The 17,412-nt window shown below is 47.6% G+C and overlaps 1 protein-coding gene across 11 annotated transcripts in view; it reads left to right on the top strand.

Annotated features, from left to right (window-relative positions):
• PPIP5K1 (diphosphoinositol pentakisphosphate kinase 1) overlaps window positions 1-17,412 on the top strand; it is a 137,326-nt gene that overhangs the window by 49,375 nt on the left and 70,539 nt on the right. For all 11 annotated transcript variants that reach the window (XM_039490936.1, XM_039490935.1, XM_039490931.1 and 8 more), the window contains 3 exons: window positions 7,016-7,143; window positions 7,514-7,628; window positions 12,211-12,318. In XM_039490936.1, the coding sequence (XP_039346870.1) occupies window positions 7,016-7,143; window positions 7,514-7,628; window positions 12,211-12,318 (351 nt within the window). The remainder of the gene's footprint in view (window positions 1-7,015; window positions 7,144-7,513; window positions 7,629-12,210; window positions 12,319-17,412) is intronic.

Raw genomic sequence — 17,412 nt, 5'->3', positions numbered from 1 at the left:
TAGTTAATAGTTCCACAGTGTCACATTTGAGTTCTCTTGGGTGAATGCCATCTGGTCCTGGTGACTTGTTACTGTTAAGTTTATCAATTAATTCCAAAACCTCTCAGTGACACTTCATTCTGTGACAATTCCTCAGATTTGTCACCTACAAAGGATGGCTCAGGTTTGGGAATCTCCCTAACATCCTCAGCCATGAAGATTAAAGCAAAGAATTCATTTAGTTTCTCCACAATGACTATCGTCTTTAAGTGCTCCTTTTGTATCTTGATTGTCCAGGGGCCCCACTGGTTGATTAGCAGGCTTCCTGCTTCTTATGTACTTTAATAATAATAAAAAAAAGTTTTGGCTAGCTGTTCTTCAAACTCCTCTTTGGCTTTTCTTATTACATTTTTACATTTGCAGTGGTTATGCCCCTTTCTATTTACCTCACTAGGATTTGACTTCCGCTTTTTAAAAGATGCCTTTTTCTCTCACTGCTTCTTTTACCTGGTTGTTAAACCATGGTGGCTCTTTAGTTCTTTTACTGTTTTTTAATTTGGGGTATATATTTAAGTTGGGCCTCTATTATGGCGTCTTTGAAAAGTGTCCATGCAGCTTGCAGGGATTTCACTCTAGTCACTGTACCTTTTAATTTCTGTTTAACTAATTATTACTTATTACTAACCTCCTCATTCTTGCACAATTCCCCTTTCTGAAATTAAATGCCACAGTGTTGGGCTGTCAAGGTGTTCTTCCCACCACAGGAATGTTAAATGTTTTTATATTATGGTCACTGTTTCCAAGCGGTCCTGTTATAGTTACCTCTTGGACCAGATCCTGCGCTCCACTCAGGTCTAAATTCCGCCGGAGCCAAATGCCGCCCTGCCAGGACAATGCCGCCCCACGCGCCTGCTTGGCGCACTGGGGTCTGGAGCCGGCCCTGTAGATAGATCCCTACTGTTATATTCTTATTAGAGAATGGAATTACTATCCATAGAGATTCCATGGAACATGTGGATTCATTTAACATTTTTACTTCATTTGATTCTACATTTTTTCCCCACATATAGTACCATTATAGATAATCGCTAATGGCTCAGATATCTCCTCAATCAGCTCCTTGAGTATTCTAGGATGCATTTCCGTGGTGATTTGAAGACATCCAATTTGTCTAAGTAATTTTTAACTTGTTCTTTCCCTATTTTAGCCTCTTCTGATCCTACCTCATTTTCACTGGTATTCACTATGGTAGACGTCCAATCACCACCAAACTTCTCGGTGAAAACTGAAACAAAGACATCATTAAGCACCTCTGCCATTTCCACATTTTGTGTTATTGTTTTTCCCCCTTCATTGAATAACAGTCCTACTCTGTGCTTGGTCTTCCTCGTGCTTCTAATGTATTTGTAGAAGGTTTTGTTACCCTTTATGTCTCTAGCTAGTTTGATCTCGTTTTGTGCCTTGTCCTTTCTAATTCTGTTCCTACATACTTGTGTTGTTTATGTTCATCCTTTGTCATTTGACCTAGTTTCCACTTTTTGTAGGACTCTCTTGATTTTTAGACGGAAAGTTTCATGATCACTTTCACCCAAGCTGCCTTTTTCAAATTCTCAACCAGTTCCTCCCTATTTGTCCAAATCAAATCTAGAATAGCCTCTCACCTAGTAGCTTTCTCCACCTTCTGAAATAAAAATTTGTCTATCCAATAAATTCTTTAATGTATTGGATAATCTGTACTCTGCTGTGTTATTTTCCCCGGAGTAGTTGAAGTCCCCCAAGTCCTGTGCTTTGGATGATAGGCTTTTAAAAAAAAACAAAAAAACCCACCAAAAAAAACCCCCCACCACATCCTCCTTCTTCCTCGTTAGGTGGTCTGTAGTAGACCCTTACCATGACATCACCCTTGTTTTTTTTACTCCTTTTATCCTTACCCAGAGGCTTTCAACAAGTCTGTCTCCTATTTCCATCTCAGCCTCAGTCCAAGTGTATACATTTTTAATATGTGCCCAGTGTGACACTATGGCCAAAAGAGAAAGTGATCCTGGGATGCATAATCAAAGGAATCTTGAGTAGGAGTAGAGAGAGATTATTTTACTTGTGTATTTGACAGTGGTGTGACCACTGCTGGAATACTGCCATCCAGTTCTGGTGCCCACAATTTAAGAAGGATGTAGATAAATTGGAGAGGGTTCAGAAAAGTCATGACTGATTAAGGGATTAGAAAACCTACCTTATGATAGACTTAAGCAGCTCAATCTATTTATCTTAACAAAGAGAAGGTTAAGGGATGACTTAAATACAGTCTGTAAGTATCTACAGGGGAACAAATATTTAATAATGGGCAAATCAATCTAGCAGAGAAAGGTATAACATGATCCAGTGGCTGGAAACTGAAGCTAGACAAATTCAGACTGGGAATAAGGTATACATTTTTAACAGCGAGGGTAATTAACCATTGGAACAATTTACCAAGGGTTGTGGAAGATTCTCCATCACTGACAATTTTTAAAGCAAGATTGGATGTTTTTCTAAAGCTCTGCTCTAGGAATTATTGTGGGGAAAGGTCTGTGGCCCATGTTATACAGGGGAGGTAAGACTAGATGATCACAATGGTCCTTTCAGGCCTTGAATCTATAATTCTCCACATCAGGCAGAAGGGGTACTTGAACTGGGGACAACCTCATCCTGGGGGGGTCCCTAACTACGTAAAGGTGGCAAGGGAAATCTCCTCCTTTCCCACTCCCCCAGGCCCTCTGGAGAATCTAGTCTTTCACTTGTGTCAAAATGCCTAAAATTGAAACAAAAACCTTTGTTGAGTTGAAAAGTTTCATTTTAATATTACCAAAGCACTCTTCTTTGGTTCAGTCAAAACTATTTGGCAACCAAAACTGCGCTATTTGACACACACAGACACAGACACACACCCCCTACCTACCTACCAGCTTATTTTTTCCCCCCCACCAGGGATAATGCACTTTGTCTGTTGCTTTGACCCAAGAACAAACAAGAGCTAACATCAATAACAGTTATTTTCCTTCGCTAAGAGCAGGAATGTCTCTGTATATTGACTTGGTGATCTTTCAGATATTGGTCAAATTGCTACCTAGTTGCTGTCACTAGCCATGATTGGAGCTTGACTTTTCTGTCCAATATTCTGGTCTTAGTCATCTTAAGAAGGCTTGCTTTCCAAGCTACAGGAGCTCCTTGAGGTGGGAATCTCCATTCAGGTCTGAATTTTTTCTGGTCAGCTGCTTGACTCTGGAATGCTGGAACATTTCTTATAAGGGTGATGCTGTGCTCTGGCCAAGCCTGTTGGAAAGCAGGAGGTGCTGATCAATCAGACCTTTTCAGAGGTGTGGGTTAAAAATTCCCAGATGAAAGGATGTGTCTCAGCATGGTTGGGACCACCTCCCCTTGTATATACTCAGAAGGGATGGGGAGGGAATGGGTAAGTGGCTCTAGGTGACACTGCTCACTGCAAGCTTCCAGAATATACGAGAGGAGGAGCCTTGATTGCACAAGTGTGAATAGTCAGAGGCTCATCTTGAAGAAATCTGGTTATGTGTAAGAAGCCTGCATTATCTATATAAGGATCTGGCCCTAAGAAGCCAGCTTCAGTGTCTGTTGGTCTGGTGGATACCAGTGACCTAGGGAAGGATAGGGGAGAGGTCTTGGAGGCCAAATTTAGGCTGCTAGGGAGGAGATTCAAGTCCAGGACTTCAATAGTAGCATTTTCTGAAATGCTTCCAGTTCCACACACAGGGCTAGTTAGACATGCAGAACTGTAGGGTGTCAATGCGTGGATGAATCTTTCCTTCCTACACCATTGTCTCAAGTTTATTAGGAACCGGGGAACCTGTTGGGAAAGGAGGAGCCTATACAGGAAGGATGGGCTTCATCTAAACCAAAATGGAACCAGACTGCTGGCATGTAAAATTAAAAAGGTCATAGATGAGTTCTTAAACTAAGGGCTGGGGGGAAGCTGACAGGCGCAGAGGAGCATGCAGTTCAGACAGATATCCCATGGGGAAGGACCTATTAACAGGGGTTCTCCATCCTAGTAAAGAGGAGAGTTTAGAAGTTGATAAAGTAAAGGTAGAAATTGAAGAGAAACAGTCAAATGAAAGAGTCCCAATTCTACATAACATGAAGGCAGACAACTAAAAAGTGACAAATGTTATAAGTGCTTGTATGCAAATCCAAGAAGTCTAAATACTAAGTTGGGTGAACTTGAGTGCTTGGTATGATGTGAATATCCTCATTTAATGGAATCTCAGAAACATGGTGGAATGACAGTCGGACACTAATATCAGGGTGAAAAATATATAGGAATGATAGTATAGGTCATGCTGGTGGAGGAGTGGTACTATATTTGAAAGACAGCCTAGTCAAATATAGTAAAATTGTTATATGAATAAACTGTACTGAATAATCTCTAATAAGAAGAATATAACAGTAGGAACATACTACCAAGCACCTGGCCAGGATGACGACAGTAATTCTGAACTGCTTAGGGAGATTAGAGAGGCTATAAACATAGAAAACTCAATAATAATGGATGGTTTCAACTATCCCCATATTGACTGGGTACATATCACCTCAGGACAGGATGCAGAGATAAAGTTTGACACCTTTAAATGACTGTTTCTTAGAGCAGCTAGTCCTGGAACCCAGAAGGCAGGAGGCATTTCATGGTTTAGTCCTAAGTGGAGCATAGAGTCTGATCCAAGAGGTAATTGTAACTGAACTGCTTGGTAATCGTGACCATAATTTAATATGCTTGGTTGAGGCAATGGGGAAATACCAAAGAAACCCACCACAGTAGCATTTAACTTCAGAAAGGGGAACGACACAAAAATGAGGAAGTTAAACATAAATTAAAAGGAACGGGCACAAAAGTGAAATGCCTGCAGGCTGCATGGGAACTTTTTAAAAACACCATACTAGAGGCTCAAACTAAAAAGAATAGTAGGAGGATTTTTTTAAAAAAAATCCCACCATAGCTACACAATAGAGTAAAAAGCAGTTGGAGGCAAAAAGGGATCATTTAAAAATTGGAAGTAGAATCCTACTGAGGAAAATAGAAAGGAGCATAAACTCTGGCAAGTCAAGCCAAAGACTCAAAAAAAAAAATTTAAGTACATCAGAAGCAGGAAGCCACTGGATGATCGAGGTGCTAAAGGAGCATTCAAGGAAGACAAGGCCATTGCAGAGAATATAAATGAATTATTTGCATTGGTCTTCCTGCACAGGATGTAAGGGAGATTCCACTCTTGAGCCATTCTTTTTAGGTAACAAATCTGAGGAAATGTCCCAGATTGACATGTCAATAGAGGAGGATTTGGAACAAATGGGTAAATTAAACAGTAAAGTCACCAGCACCAGATGGTATTCACCCAAAAGTTCTCAAGGAACCCAAATAATAAATTGTGGAACTACTAACTGTGTTATGTACCCTATCACTTAAATCTGCTTCTGTGCCAGCTGACTGGAGGATAGCTAATGGGACACCAATTTTTAAAAAATGGTTTCTGGCAATTACAGGCTGGTAAGCCTAACTTCAGTACCAGGCAAAGTAGTTGAAGCTACAGTAAAGAATAGAATCATCAGACACAGATAAATACGATACATGGGGAAAGTGTCAACAAGGCTTTTGTAATGGGAAATCATGCCTCAGCCATCTATTAGAATTCTCTGAGGGAGTCAACAAGAATGTGGGCAAGAGTGATCCAATAGCTCTAGTATAGTTGGATTTTCAGAAAGCCATTGACAAGGTCCCTCACCAAAGGCTCTTGAGCCAAGTAAGCTGTGATGGAATGAGAGGGAAGATCCTCTCATGGATCAGTAACTGGTTAGAAGACAGAAAACACATAGTAGGAATAAATGGTCTGTTTTCAGAATGGAGAGAGGTAAATAGTGGTGTCCTCCAGGGGTCTGTAGTGGGACCAGTGTTGTTCAACATGATCATAAATGATCTTGAAAAAAGGGGTAAACAGTGAGGTGGCAAAGTTTACAGATGATACAAAATTACCCAAGATAGTTAAGTCCAAAGCAGTCTTAAGAGTTCCAAAGGGATCTCACAAAACTGGGTGAGTGGCAAGAAAATAGCAGATGAAATTCAATGTTGATAATTACAAAGTAATGCACATTGGAAAACAATCCCAACTATACATATAAAATGACTTGGTCTAAATTAGCTATTACCACTCAAGAAAGAGATCTTGGAGTCATTGTGGATGGTTCTCTGAACCATTTGCTCAATGTGCAATGGCAGTCAAAAAAGCTAACAGTGTTAGGAACCATTAGGAAATGGATAGATATGACAAACAAATATCAATAATGGGGGGAGGGATAGCTCAGTGATTTGAGCATTGGCCTGCTAAACCCAGGGTTATGAGCTCAGTCCTTGAGGGGGCCATTTAGGGAACTGGGTAAAAATCTGTCTGGGGATTTGTCCTGCTTTGAGCAGGGGGTTGGACTAGATACCTCCTGAGGTCCCTTCCAACATGGATATGAGAAGTTAAGAGTGGGTATTATAGAGGTCTATAAAATCGTGAAAGGTGTGGAGAAAGTGAATAAGGAAGTGTTATTTACCCCTTTACATAACACAAGAAGCAGGGGTCACTCAATGAAATTAATAGGCAGCAGGTTTCAAATAAACAAGGAAGTACATCATCACACAATGCACAGTCAACCTGTGGAACTCATTGCCTGGGGATGTTGTGAAGACCAAAAGTATAATTGGGTTAAAAAAAAAAAAACAACAGAAGTTCATGAAGGATAGGTCCATCAATGGCTATCAACCAAGATGGTCAGGGCTGCAACCCCATGCTCTGGATGTCCCTAGGCCTCTGACTGCCTGATGCTGGGGCCGCATGACAGGGGATGAATCACTTGATGATTACCTGTTCTGTTCATTCCCTCTGAAGCTCCTGGCATTGGCTGCTGTCTGAAGACAGGATCCTGGGCTAGATAGACCATTGGTCTGATCCAGTATGGCTGTTCTTATGTTCTTTTTTTTCTGTTACTACTGCAGGAATATGGGATTAGTAAGGAGGAGAAGCTGGAGATTGCTATTGGCTTCTGTCTTCCTCTCATCAAGAAGATCCAGTTGGACCTGCAAAGAACCCACGAGGATGAGTCTGTCAACAAGCTGCACCCCTTGTAAGGACCTTGCTGCATGTTGGCACTGGTGAGGGACACTGTTCCCTGAGAAGGCCATGCCATATGTTGACCTAGATGGACCAACCAGTGATGTTAAACGAAGGCAGTAGTGCATCGGAACGGGGAGAGGGAGTGTTGCTGCCTTTATCAGAATGTGCAGAGGGGAGCAGGTGTTTGGCTGGGGAGAGGACTACACCATTCCTACAGGCCTGTTCCTTAGGATGCTGTGTAGCGGGCCACTTGCTCCTTGCATCTCGCTCTACCTCTGGTATCCTCAAACGTGGGTGTATATCTCTGCAGAATTATTTCTCTGTTAGGCATGCATTTTTGAGAGAGTCCATATGAACTAAGCAGCATTGGTTTGGTTTAGGTACTCAAGAGGAGTCCTGTCCCCAGGTCGCCATGTCCGGACACGGTTATACTTTACCAGCGAGAGCCACGTACATTCCCTGCTCAGCATCTTCCGCTATGGTGGGCTCTTGGATGTAAGTGTGCCAGCAGTACCACAGGGTAAACCTCCCCTTTTCTTCATCAGCCCTGTCTAGGGTGAACAGTGTGCGGCTGCAGATTACTCCTTCTAGCTAACGCCCCACCAATGATTCATACCACTGGCTTCTGACCAGCGCTATCTCTGCTGTGTTTGCATGTTGTGGCTTATTTTCATCTTTGGCATGTGGAGGGTTGTTTTTGCTAAGGGTCTGATTCTTGCTCCATGTTCTTGCTGAATACTACCTCATTCTAAGACCAGCCCCACTGATTTTAGTGGGAACCTGGCAGGAGTCTGATTTCAGTGGCATAGCTCATGGAGTAATATGGTTCTACTGAGTGTGAGTCAGGGTGACAGAGAGGGCCCAAGTGAGAGAGTTGGCATCTGCTACTCTCCTCTCCTCACCCTGCTCTTGGAAGGGAAGGGAAGCTGATTCCTCTTGAGCAGGGCCAAGCTCCACTCTAGAGACTTTCTTTGAGTTGACTTGGAACTAAATGTTCCCCTGAAGTGAGCTGAAATTGCAGCTACTCTAAGGTGCGTGCATAACTGGTTGGAAAGCTGTTACCAGAGAGTAGTTATCGGTGGTTCACAATCAAGCTGGAAGGGCATATTGAGTGCGGTCCCGCAGGGATCAGTTCTTGAGACAGTTCTGTTCAATATCTTCATCAATGATTTAGGTAATGGCATAGAGAGTGCACTTATAAAGTTTGCAGATAATACTGAGCTGGGAGGGGTTGCAAGTGCTTTGGAGGATAGGACTAAAATTCAAAGTAATCTGGACAAACTGGAGAGAGCCTGAAGTAAAAATTCAATAAAGACAAATGCAAAGTGCTCCACTTATCAGTTGCACACATGTACAATGGGAAATGACTACCTAGGCAGGAGTCCTGCAGAAAGGGATCGGGGAGTCAGTGGATTACAAGCTAAATGAGAGTCAGTGCAACGTTGTTGCAAAAAAAATAAAAAAAATAAAACCATTCCGGGATGTATTATCAGGAGTGTTGTAAGCAAGACATGAGAAGCAATTCTTCTGCTCTACTCCACGCTGATTAGGCTTCAACAAGAGTATTGTGTCCAGTTCTGGGCGCCATATTTCAGGAAAGATGTGGACAAATTGGAGAAAGTCCAGAGAAGAGCAACAAAAATGATGGAAGGTCTAGAAAACATGACCTCTGAGGGAAGATTGAAAAACTTGGGGTTTAGTCTGGAGAAGAGAAGACTAAGGGGAAGCATGAGTTTTCAAGTACATAAAAGGCTGTTACAAGGAGCAGGGAGAAAAATTGTTCTCCTTAACCCCTGAGAATAGGACATGAAGCAATGGGCTTAAATTGCAGCAAGGGAGGGTTAGGTTGGACATTAGGAAAAACTTCCTAACTTTCAGAGTGGTTAAGCACTGGAATCAGTTTCCCAGGGAGGTTGTGGAATCTCCATCATTGGAGATTTTTAATAACAGGTTAGACAAACACTTGTCGGGGATGGTCTAGATCAGGCCTGCACAACATAGGGCCGGCCCGCGGAGCCTCACTGTGCGGCCCACCGGGGGATTCTAAATCCCCCCCCACATGGCGCTCTGCGGGCAGTCCAGAGCCCTTTGAATCCCGTCCGCGGCAGGGAATCAAAGGGCTCTGGGCTGCCTGCAGGAGCAGGGAGCCCAGAGCCCTTTAAATCTCAGCCGGGGCCGGGAGTCAGAGGGCTCTGCGCTGCTGGCAGCTGCGGGGAGCCCAGAGCCCTTTAAATCTCAGCCGTGGCCGGGAATCGGAGAGCTCTGGGCTGCCCGCTGCGGCGGGGAGCCCAGAGCACTTTAAATCTCAGCCGCGGCTGGGAATCAGAGGGCTCTGGGCTGCCCGCTGCGGCGGGGAGCCCAGAGCCCTTTAAATCTCAGCCGCGGCCGGGAGTCAGAGGGCTCTGCGCTGCCCGCTGCGGCGGGGAGCCCAGAGCCCTTTAAATCTCAGCCGCATCTGGGATTTAAAGGGCTCAGGGCTCCCCACGGCTGCCAGCAGCCCAGAGCCCTTTGAATCCCAGCCCCTGGCCGCTGATTGCCCCTTCCCCTGACCCCTGCCCCAACTGCCCCCCAGGACCCCCACCCCCTATCTAAGCACCACTGGTCCTTGTCCCCCGATTACCCCCTCCCGAGACCCCTGCCCCTAACTGCCCCTTGGGAACCCAGCCCCTATCTAAGCCTCCCTTCTCCTTGTCCCCAACTGCCCCTCCTGAGACCCCACCCAACTTCCCCAGGACCCCACCCCTACCTGTCCCCTGATAAACCTCCTGGACTCCCATGCCTATCCAATTGCTGCCTGTCCCCTGACTGCCCCTCCGAACCTCTGCCCCATCCAACCCCCTGCTCCCTGTCCCTTGACTGCCCCCAGAACCCTCTACCCCTTCTCCAACCCCCCAATCACTTACTGTGCCACTCAGACCAGCGTGTCTGGCTCCGTGCAGCTCCAGACAGTTGCTGCCATGCTCCCCCATGGAGCCCACAGCCCTCTCCCACCCCCAGCACCTGCCTTCCAGATTTGAACACCTCAAAATTCAGGAGTGCTCAAGCTTGGTTTGGGCAGCTTTTACTTCATTTATCCCAAATCAAATATACTGATCCACTGTAACTTGCTGTAGAAAAAGTAGGATAAAATTGAGCAAGAAATGCTTATTAGGACTGGAATTGCTATTTTCAACAGCCATTGCCTTTTTGTTTATTTGAAAGGAAGACCGTGTTATTGCATTGGCAAATTCCCCATAGAAAGAAAGAGTGGAACAAAAGAATAATAAAGGCACCTCAACTTTTCCTCATTTATGGAGGACAGTCTTATACTATGCATCCAGATATCCTCCAATCACACAAGCTGAAAATTGTTCCACTTTACTGCAGCTCTGTAACCATATGGGAACCAATCCTGTCTGTGTTTTGTGCACATCCAAAATTCCGGCTGAATGACCCGCCCTGGGAGCGAGTTACCAGTGACCCAGGGCTGGGGCGGAAGGAGGTGTGTGGGGGGGCACTGGTGGGGGGGAGCCCAGGGCTGGGGCAGCAGCAGGGTGGAGGGAGGGCACTGGTGGGGAGGAAAGGGGGAAGCCCAGCGCTGGGGTGGCAGGATGTGTGTGTGGATGGGGGGAGAGCCCAGGACTGGGGAAGCAGGAGGGTATGGGGGGAGCCCAGGGCTGGGAAGGGGGACAGCCAAATTTTTTTTTGCTTGGGGCAGTAAAAAACCTAGAGCCGGCCCTGCCGGGTTCCCCCAGCTGCCGGAGCCCCGAGCCCTTTAATTTGACCCTGAGGGCTCCCAGACACCTCTTTAGCTGGGAGGCCCCTGGTTGATTTAAAATAAAGTAGCACCTCCCCACCCCCAACCTTCCTTTTTGTCCCACAGCTGTTTTGGTGGGGCGGCGCTGGGGAAGGAGAGTTTGTTTCCGCAGGGCTGGGCGGCCCTGGGGCGGGGAGTTTCCTTGGGCTGGGAGGTTTTGGCCCTCAGCTGTTTTCTTTGGAGGAATGTGGCCCTCGCCGCTTTACGAGTTGTGCAGGCCTGGTCTAGATGATACTTAGTCCTGCCTTGAGTGCAGGGGACTGGACTAGATGACCACTCCAGGTCTCTTCCAATCCTGTGATTCTGTGTATGAGTGGGTCTCCTCAGCAAGAAGGAAATGGAAGGACCTGGCATTTGGAGACTGAGTCCTGTCTCTCCTTTGATGAGAGTAGAGCCTAGAATTTCACATCACCACAAAGCTTGAATTGGAGAAATCTTTCCCCGAGCCTCAGTGGTTGATTGGGTTGGCTCTACACACACACTCCCTGTGGGTATTAGAAGGGCTAAGAAATGCACTGCCTCACAAACAGCTAATCTTGTTCTTTGGTTCGCTTTTGTCTCCTATTGTGCTATTCCCAGAAGTTTTGTAGGAGTTAGGGCTTGTTTAGCAGGTTCAAGTTCATGTGCCTGTGGCAGCTCTCTGTATCTGAGGAAAGTAGCCATATGTGACTTTGTCTAACTTTCTGGTCAATGTCCAGGGTGTTTTGCTTACACTAAAGGGGATGGGGAGTGTAAGGGGATACTGTGCTGCATGGCATGCTACCTTGGGGGCATGGCTGTGCCCTGGTGAGAGGTCGGGGGACACCATGTTGCAGGATGTGTTGCCCTTCCCATCTCATAAATGGCATGTCCAAAGTGTTCTCCAGTTTTTCCATTTATCAGACCCTTTTGTAAGAGCAACCCTCCTTCCTTTCCATTCATTTTCTCACTGCTTCTTGCACATATTTCATTCTGCAGACCACCATTTGAGAACCAGCATGTTAGGGAAACTTATGGATTATGTTCCAAATCTCAGCATAATATTAGAGGGGAGTTTGCTGCTCGATGTGCTAAAATCTGAACATGGGCTGTAGCTGTAGTCGGAGTATCCCTTCCTGCCATCATTTCTTTCTGTAAACTTCTCAGTGTTCAGTTCTGTCTGCCGATTAGCTGAGCAAAGTGTTTCTGTGCTGACAGGGATGTTACACTGTGGAGAGGAAACCCTCTCAGACCCATTTCACTTAGTGCTGCAAGTTGTCTGCCATTGCGTATCCCATGTGACTGTTTGTGTGTATGTCTCAGGAGTCCAAGGACCAGCAGTGGAAGAGAGCCATGGACTATTTGAGTGCTATCTCAGAACTGAACTACATGACCCAGATTGTTATCATGCTCTACGAGGACAACAACAAGGTGAGGGATCTAGAACTAGAGTCAAATCTTTCCTCCTGTGATGAGAGACAGTGGCCACCAGGATCCAGCACTCCCTGTCTTTGCCCAGGTGGCAAGGCACTGGCAGGCCTCCTGTCATACCAGGCAGTGAGGGCACAAAACTGATTGCACACTTTCTTTCTGAAATGTGAGATGGGAAGTCTCCCGGGCTGAAGAGCCTCCCAAAACACAAGTTTCTAGAGCCAAGAGTTCCTGTTTGGCCAAGAATCTATAGACCAGAATCCTTCACTTAGTTAAGGGGATTTCGAATTGGTATTTAAAAATAGCCTGCTGCTGAGCAGCTCCTTCCAGTCACAGCGTTAATCTATGACTAGTTGAATCTATGATCAGACACCTCTGCTATCAGCTCCCTTTGGCTGGGAACATCCCAGAGGTGCTGGAGGCCAGATATAACAGCCTTTTATTAGTGGTAGTCTTTGACCACTGGTGAGAGAGAGAGAGAATACCCCCCCTCTTCTCCCAGTGTATTGTTAGAAGAGACCGCATCGTCTGTAAGCGATTGGGGCAGAGCACTTGAAGTCAGTCCTGTTGTAATAGGTTGGCTTTGCTCTTCTACTGACCCCCTGTGTTATAAGTGTTGGAACGCTGTAGGGAAAGGTTAACTGAGCCCTTCTGACTCATTGTGGCAGCTACCACTCGTTAACCCACCCTTGATTTAGGGGGAGTGATTGTGGCCCTCTAGTTATTGGAATCTAGGGGCTGAGCACTCCTAGAGGAGAATAGCCCAGCTATGGCATTTGTGGCTAATATTGTGTTAACTTGTTGATAGAGATAAATTAATCAGTGAGCTAAACAGTAGTGGTTGCCTAGGTGTAAGTGAACACGACCTAATTACATTTGTTATCTGTAAACAAAATATTGTCCTAACCAATAATATTTACTTGGCACTTTGAATAATAATTGGAAGTTGTTTAAAAATTATTTTAGTAGATTCCCCCCCCCCAATCAAAATTTCCCAGTCACAGAAAAACCTATCCTGATTTAAAAAGGGAAGAGAAAAGAGCACTATAGAATTGCACGCACAAATGGAAAAATGAGGAGGTTGATAACAATGACTTAAATGGTGGGTTTGAAGCAGGAATCACTGGATGAAATTCTATGGCTCGCATTATGCAGAAGGTCAGACAGGTGATCATAGTGGTCCCTTCTGGCCTTAAAAATCTATTAAATTAGCAGTCATTAAGAAAGGGATAGATAATAAGACATGTTGCCACCATATAAATCCATGGCACGCCCACATCTTGAATATTGCATGAAGATGTGGTCACTTGTAGTGACACAGGACTCACCCCTGCAGTACTTCCTGCTGGTTGTCCTCAGGAATTAGCATCCAGCCTCTGGAGACCCTCTTCAGGCCGGTGTCTCAACACCACAACTGGCCCCCATGTCCCTCCCAGGACCCCAGTGCCCCTTTAACTGGGTGCTGCCCCCTGGCAGTACCCCCACAATTCTGGGTCTGCCCCTCCCAGGGGAACCCCTACCCACTATCCCCACTTTACCTCAGTCTTGGCTACTGTCCAGTCTCCATCTAGCCCCTGTTCACTGGGGCAGACTGCAGTATAAGCCACTCATCACAGGCAAAGGGGTATGGACCTGCTGCCTCTGACTACCCGTGGGCTTCCCCTGCAACCCAGTACCTAATAGGCTTTATCAGGCCTGCAGCCTGGGGCTTTCCTAGGCCAGAACTCCCTGGCTCCCTTAGCCTTTCCCCAGCCCTGCTCCACTCCAGATACCTGGTTAACCTTCCTGCAGCCAGGCCCTTCTCTCTCTGAACACAGAGAGACTGTTGAGCTCCTGGCTCCCAGCCTCTTATATAGAGCCTGCTGAGGCCTGATTGGGGCGTGGCCACAGTTGAGCCTACTTTCCCCAATCAGCCCAGGCTTCTTGCCCCAGTCACAGCTCTCTCCTGGGCTGTTTCAAGCCCCGCAGGGCAGGAGAGGGTAACCACCCTGCTACATTGCCCCTTCTCAAAAAAGAATATTGGAATTGGAAAAGGACAACAAAAATGATTGGGGGTATGGAATGGCTTCCATATGAGGAGAGATTAATAAGACTGGGACTATTCAGCTTGGAAAAGAGAAAGCTAAGGGTGTGTATTATAGAGGTATATAAAATCATGAATGATGTGGAGAAAGTAAATAGAAGTGTTATTTACTCCTTCTCATAACACAAGAATTAAGGATCACCAAATTAAATTAATAGGCAGCAGATTTAAAACAAAAGGACGCATTTTTTCTTCTTCGAGTGATTGCTCATATCCATTCCAGTTAGGTGTGCGCGCGCCACGTGCACGCTCGTCGGAAGATTTTTACCCTAGCAACACTTGGTGGGTCGGCTGGGCGCCCCCTGGAGTGGCGCAGCTATAGTGCCGGATATATACCCCTGCCGACCCATCCGCCCCTCAGTTCCTTCTTACCGCCCGTGACGGTCGTTGGAACTGTGGAGAGCGGCTTTGCTGACCTCCACATCCCTAGCTTCTCGGAGTTATTTACTCTTTATCGTATATATAGTTCAAGTTCTTGTAGTTATACTTAGTTTTAGTACGTTTTTTCATAGTGTATATCGTTAAGCGGGGGATTGGGGGAGTAGCCCCCTTTCCTCCGACCCGGTGCGGGCTCATGCCCAAGGCGCCGGGATTTAAACCCTGCTCGGCGTGCCAGAAGCCGATGCCGGTGGGGGATCCTCATGACTCCTGCCTAAAGTGCTTAGGAGAATCCCACCTGACAGACAAGTTTCGAATTTGCAAGTCGTTCAAGCCAAGAACGAAGAAGGAGTGGGACTTCCGACTAAAGCAGCTCCTTATGGAATCGGCCCTTAGTCCTGCGGTGCCGGCACCGACCGCCCAACAGACCGCATCGGTGAGGAGCGCACCTTCGGCACCGGATCGCTCTGGTACTGAGAAGGACTCCCAGCACCGACATCTGCCGGCACCGGCTCCCCTGCACCGCTCCCTTTCCCCGATGGGGAAACGACGTACTGCTCCGACCCCATCCTCGCAGAAGGAGCAAGCATCAAAGTCCGTCCGTCGGACCCCAGTAACTGCTGCGGCACCGTTAACACCAGCACCGCAGTTGGCAGCTCCTCCTAGCGCTGCACCGTCGATTCCGGTACCGCAAGGGCCGTTGAGTCCGGTGCCACATAGCTCCCCGGCTCACGCGGTGGTTGAGCTCGCTCTCCCTTCTACGCCGGAGACCTTCTCAACGGCAAGAGAGCTCATCGCGCTGACGGAGTCGATGCAGCCTCAACCCCCGGCACCGCCGGTGCGGGTTATCCAATCCATCGGCAAGCTGGCCCTCATAAGGCCTCCTTCCGTTAGTCCACCGGAGAGATGTCTTTCCAGGTCTTGGAGACGTTCCCACTCCCGCCATTCCCGATCCCGGCACCACTCGCAGTCCCGGCACCGCTCTCCATTGCGGTACCAGTCGTACTCGCGGAGACGTTCAAGATCTCAATCACCGGACAGATACTCCCGGTACCGATCCGGGTCTCGGTACCGATCTCGGTACCGTGCGTCCCGCAGTCATTCCTGGCACAGGGACTCGAGATCCCGGTCGACCTCCCGGCACCGGCACGGTAGAAGGTCCCAGTCTCGTTCGCGGCACCGACAAGACCAGTACCGCTCACCGGTACCACCCCGTGACCGCACGTCAGCAACAGCGGTACCTTACCAGGGTCTCTCGGCCCCGCCGTGGCCTTCGAGACACACGTCAATATCGTCTCAGGCTAGGAGTGCTTCTTACCGCCAGGACTGGGCATCTCATATTCCGTGCCACCATCCAGAGGCACAAAGCCAGGAGCAAGGTCCTCATCAATGGGCCTTTTGGACTCCGTGGGCATATCACGAGGCCCAAGGTGCCCCACTTGTGGCTCAACGCTCCGGCCCCTCAGAACACAGGGTTCCTGAAGCGACAGTAAGCCGTCCTCCCGCGGGCACGGACGAGGATCCACTTCACTCTGCAGACCCTGAGATTCCACCGGATGCAGATGGTGCTCCGCCGGTCCATGACCCTCCTCAGGACCCGTTGGTACCGGGCCTCTCCTCCTCCTCCTCTCCTGATGAGGCAGTGGCAGGAACATCCTCCTCTGGTCCTCCGCCTGTTGATCTCTGGGCCCATCAAGACCTCTTGCGGAGAGTAGCACAAAACATGAATTTGCCAGTGGAGGAGGTCGCTGAAATAGAGGACCCTGTCATAGACATATTATCAGCGGATGCGCCCCTTCGAGTGGCTCTCCCGTTCATCCGCACTATCCAAGCCAATGCAGACACAATTTGGCAATCCCCAGCTTCTATTACACCTACAGATAGGGGAGTAGAGAGAAAATATATGGTCCCCTCCAAGGGACATGAATATCTCTACACCCACCCACCTCCCTGCTCCCTGGTTGTCCAATCCGTGAATGAACGGGAGCGTCATGGCCAGCAAGCACCAGCTCCTAAGGCGAAGGAGGCTAGGCGCATAGACCTCCTAGGCCATAAGGTCTACTCGGCTGGAGGCCTCCAACTTAGGGTGGCAAATCAACGGGCCCTCCTAAGTCGCTATAATTTTAATACGTGGGTGTCTGTGGGGAAGTTTACAGAGCTCCTTCCCCAGGAGTCCCACGCAGAGTTTACGGCCCTACTAGAGGAGGGTAAAAAAGTGGCGAGAACTTCCCTCCAGGCCTCTCTGGATGCAGCGGACTCGGCAGCCAGAACTCTTGTATCCGGGGTAACGATGAGATGCATCTCCTGGCTACAAGCTTCAGGCCTTCCCCCAGAATTGCAGCAGACAATTCAGGATTTGCCTTTTGAGGGCCAGGGCCTTTTCTTGGACAAAACCGACCCTAGGTTGCAGAGCCTGAAGGACAATCGAGTCATAATGCGCTCGTTGGGTATGCACACGCCGGTGATCCAACGAAGGTCCTTCAGGCCCCAACCATACCACCCTTATAACCGGCCTAGGCCGCGCCAGGATACGACCAGACGGCGTGGCAGGGGGAATCGGCGGAGACAGTCCGGCCCTCAGGGAAACCACAGTCAAGCGCCCCCTAAACCACCTATGGAGCCAAAGCAAAACT

This window comes from Mauremys reevesii, linkage group 10, assembly GCF_016161935.1.
Source record: "Mauremys reevesii isolate NIE-2019 linkage group 10, ASM1616193v1, whole genome shotgun sequence".
Classification (NCBI taxonomy): Eukaryota; Metazoa; Chordata; order Testudines; family Geoemydidae; genus Mauremys; species Mauremys reevesii.
This window is presented reverse-complemented; position numbering and strand designations above follow the sequence as displayed.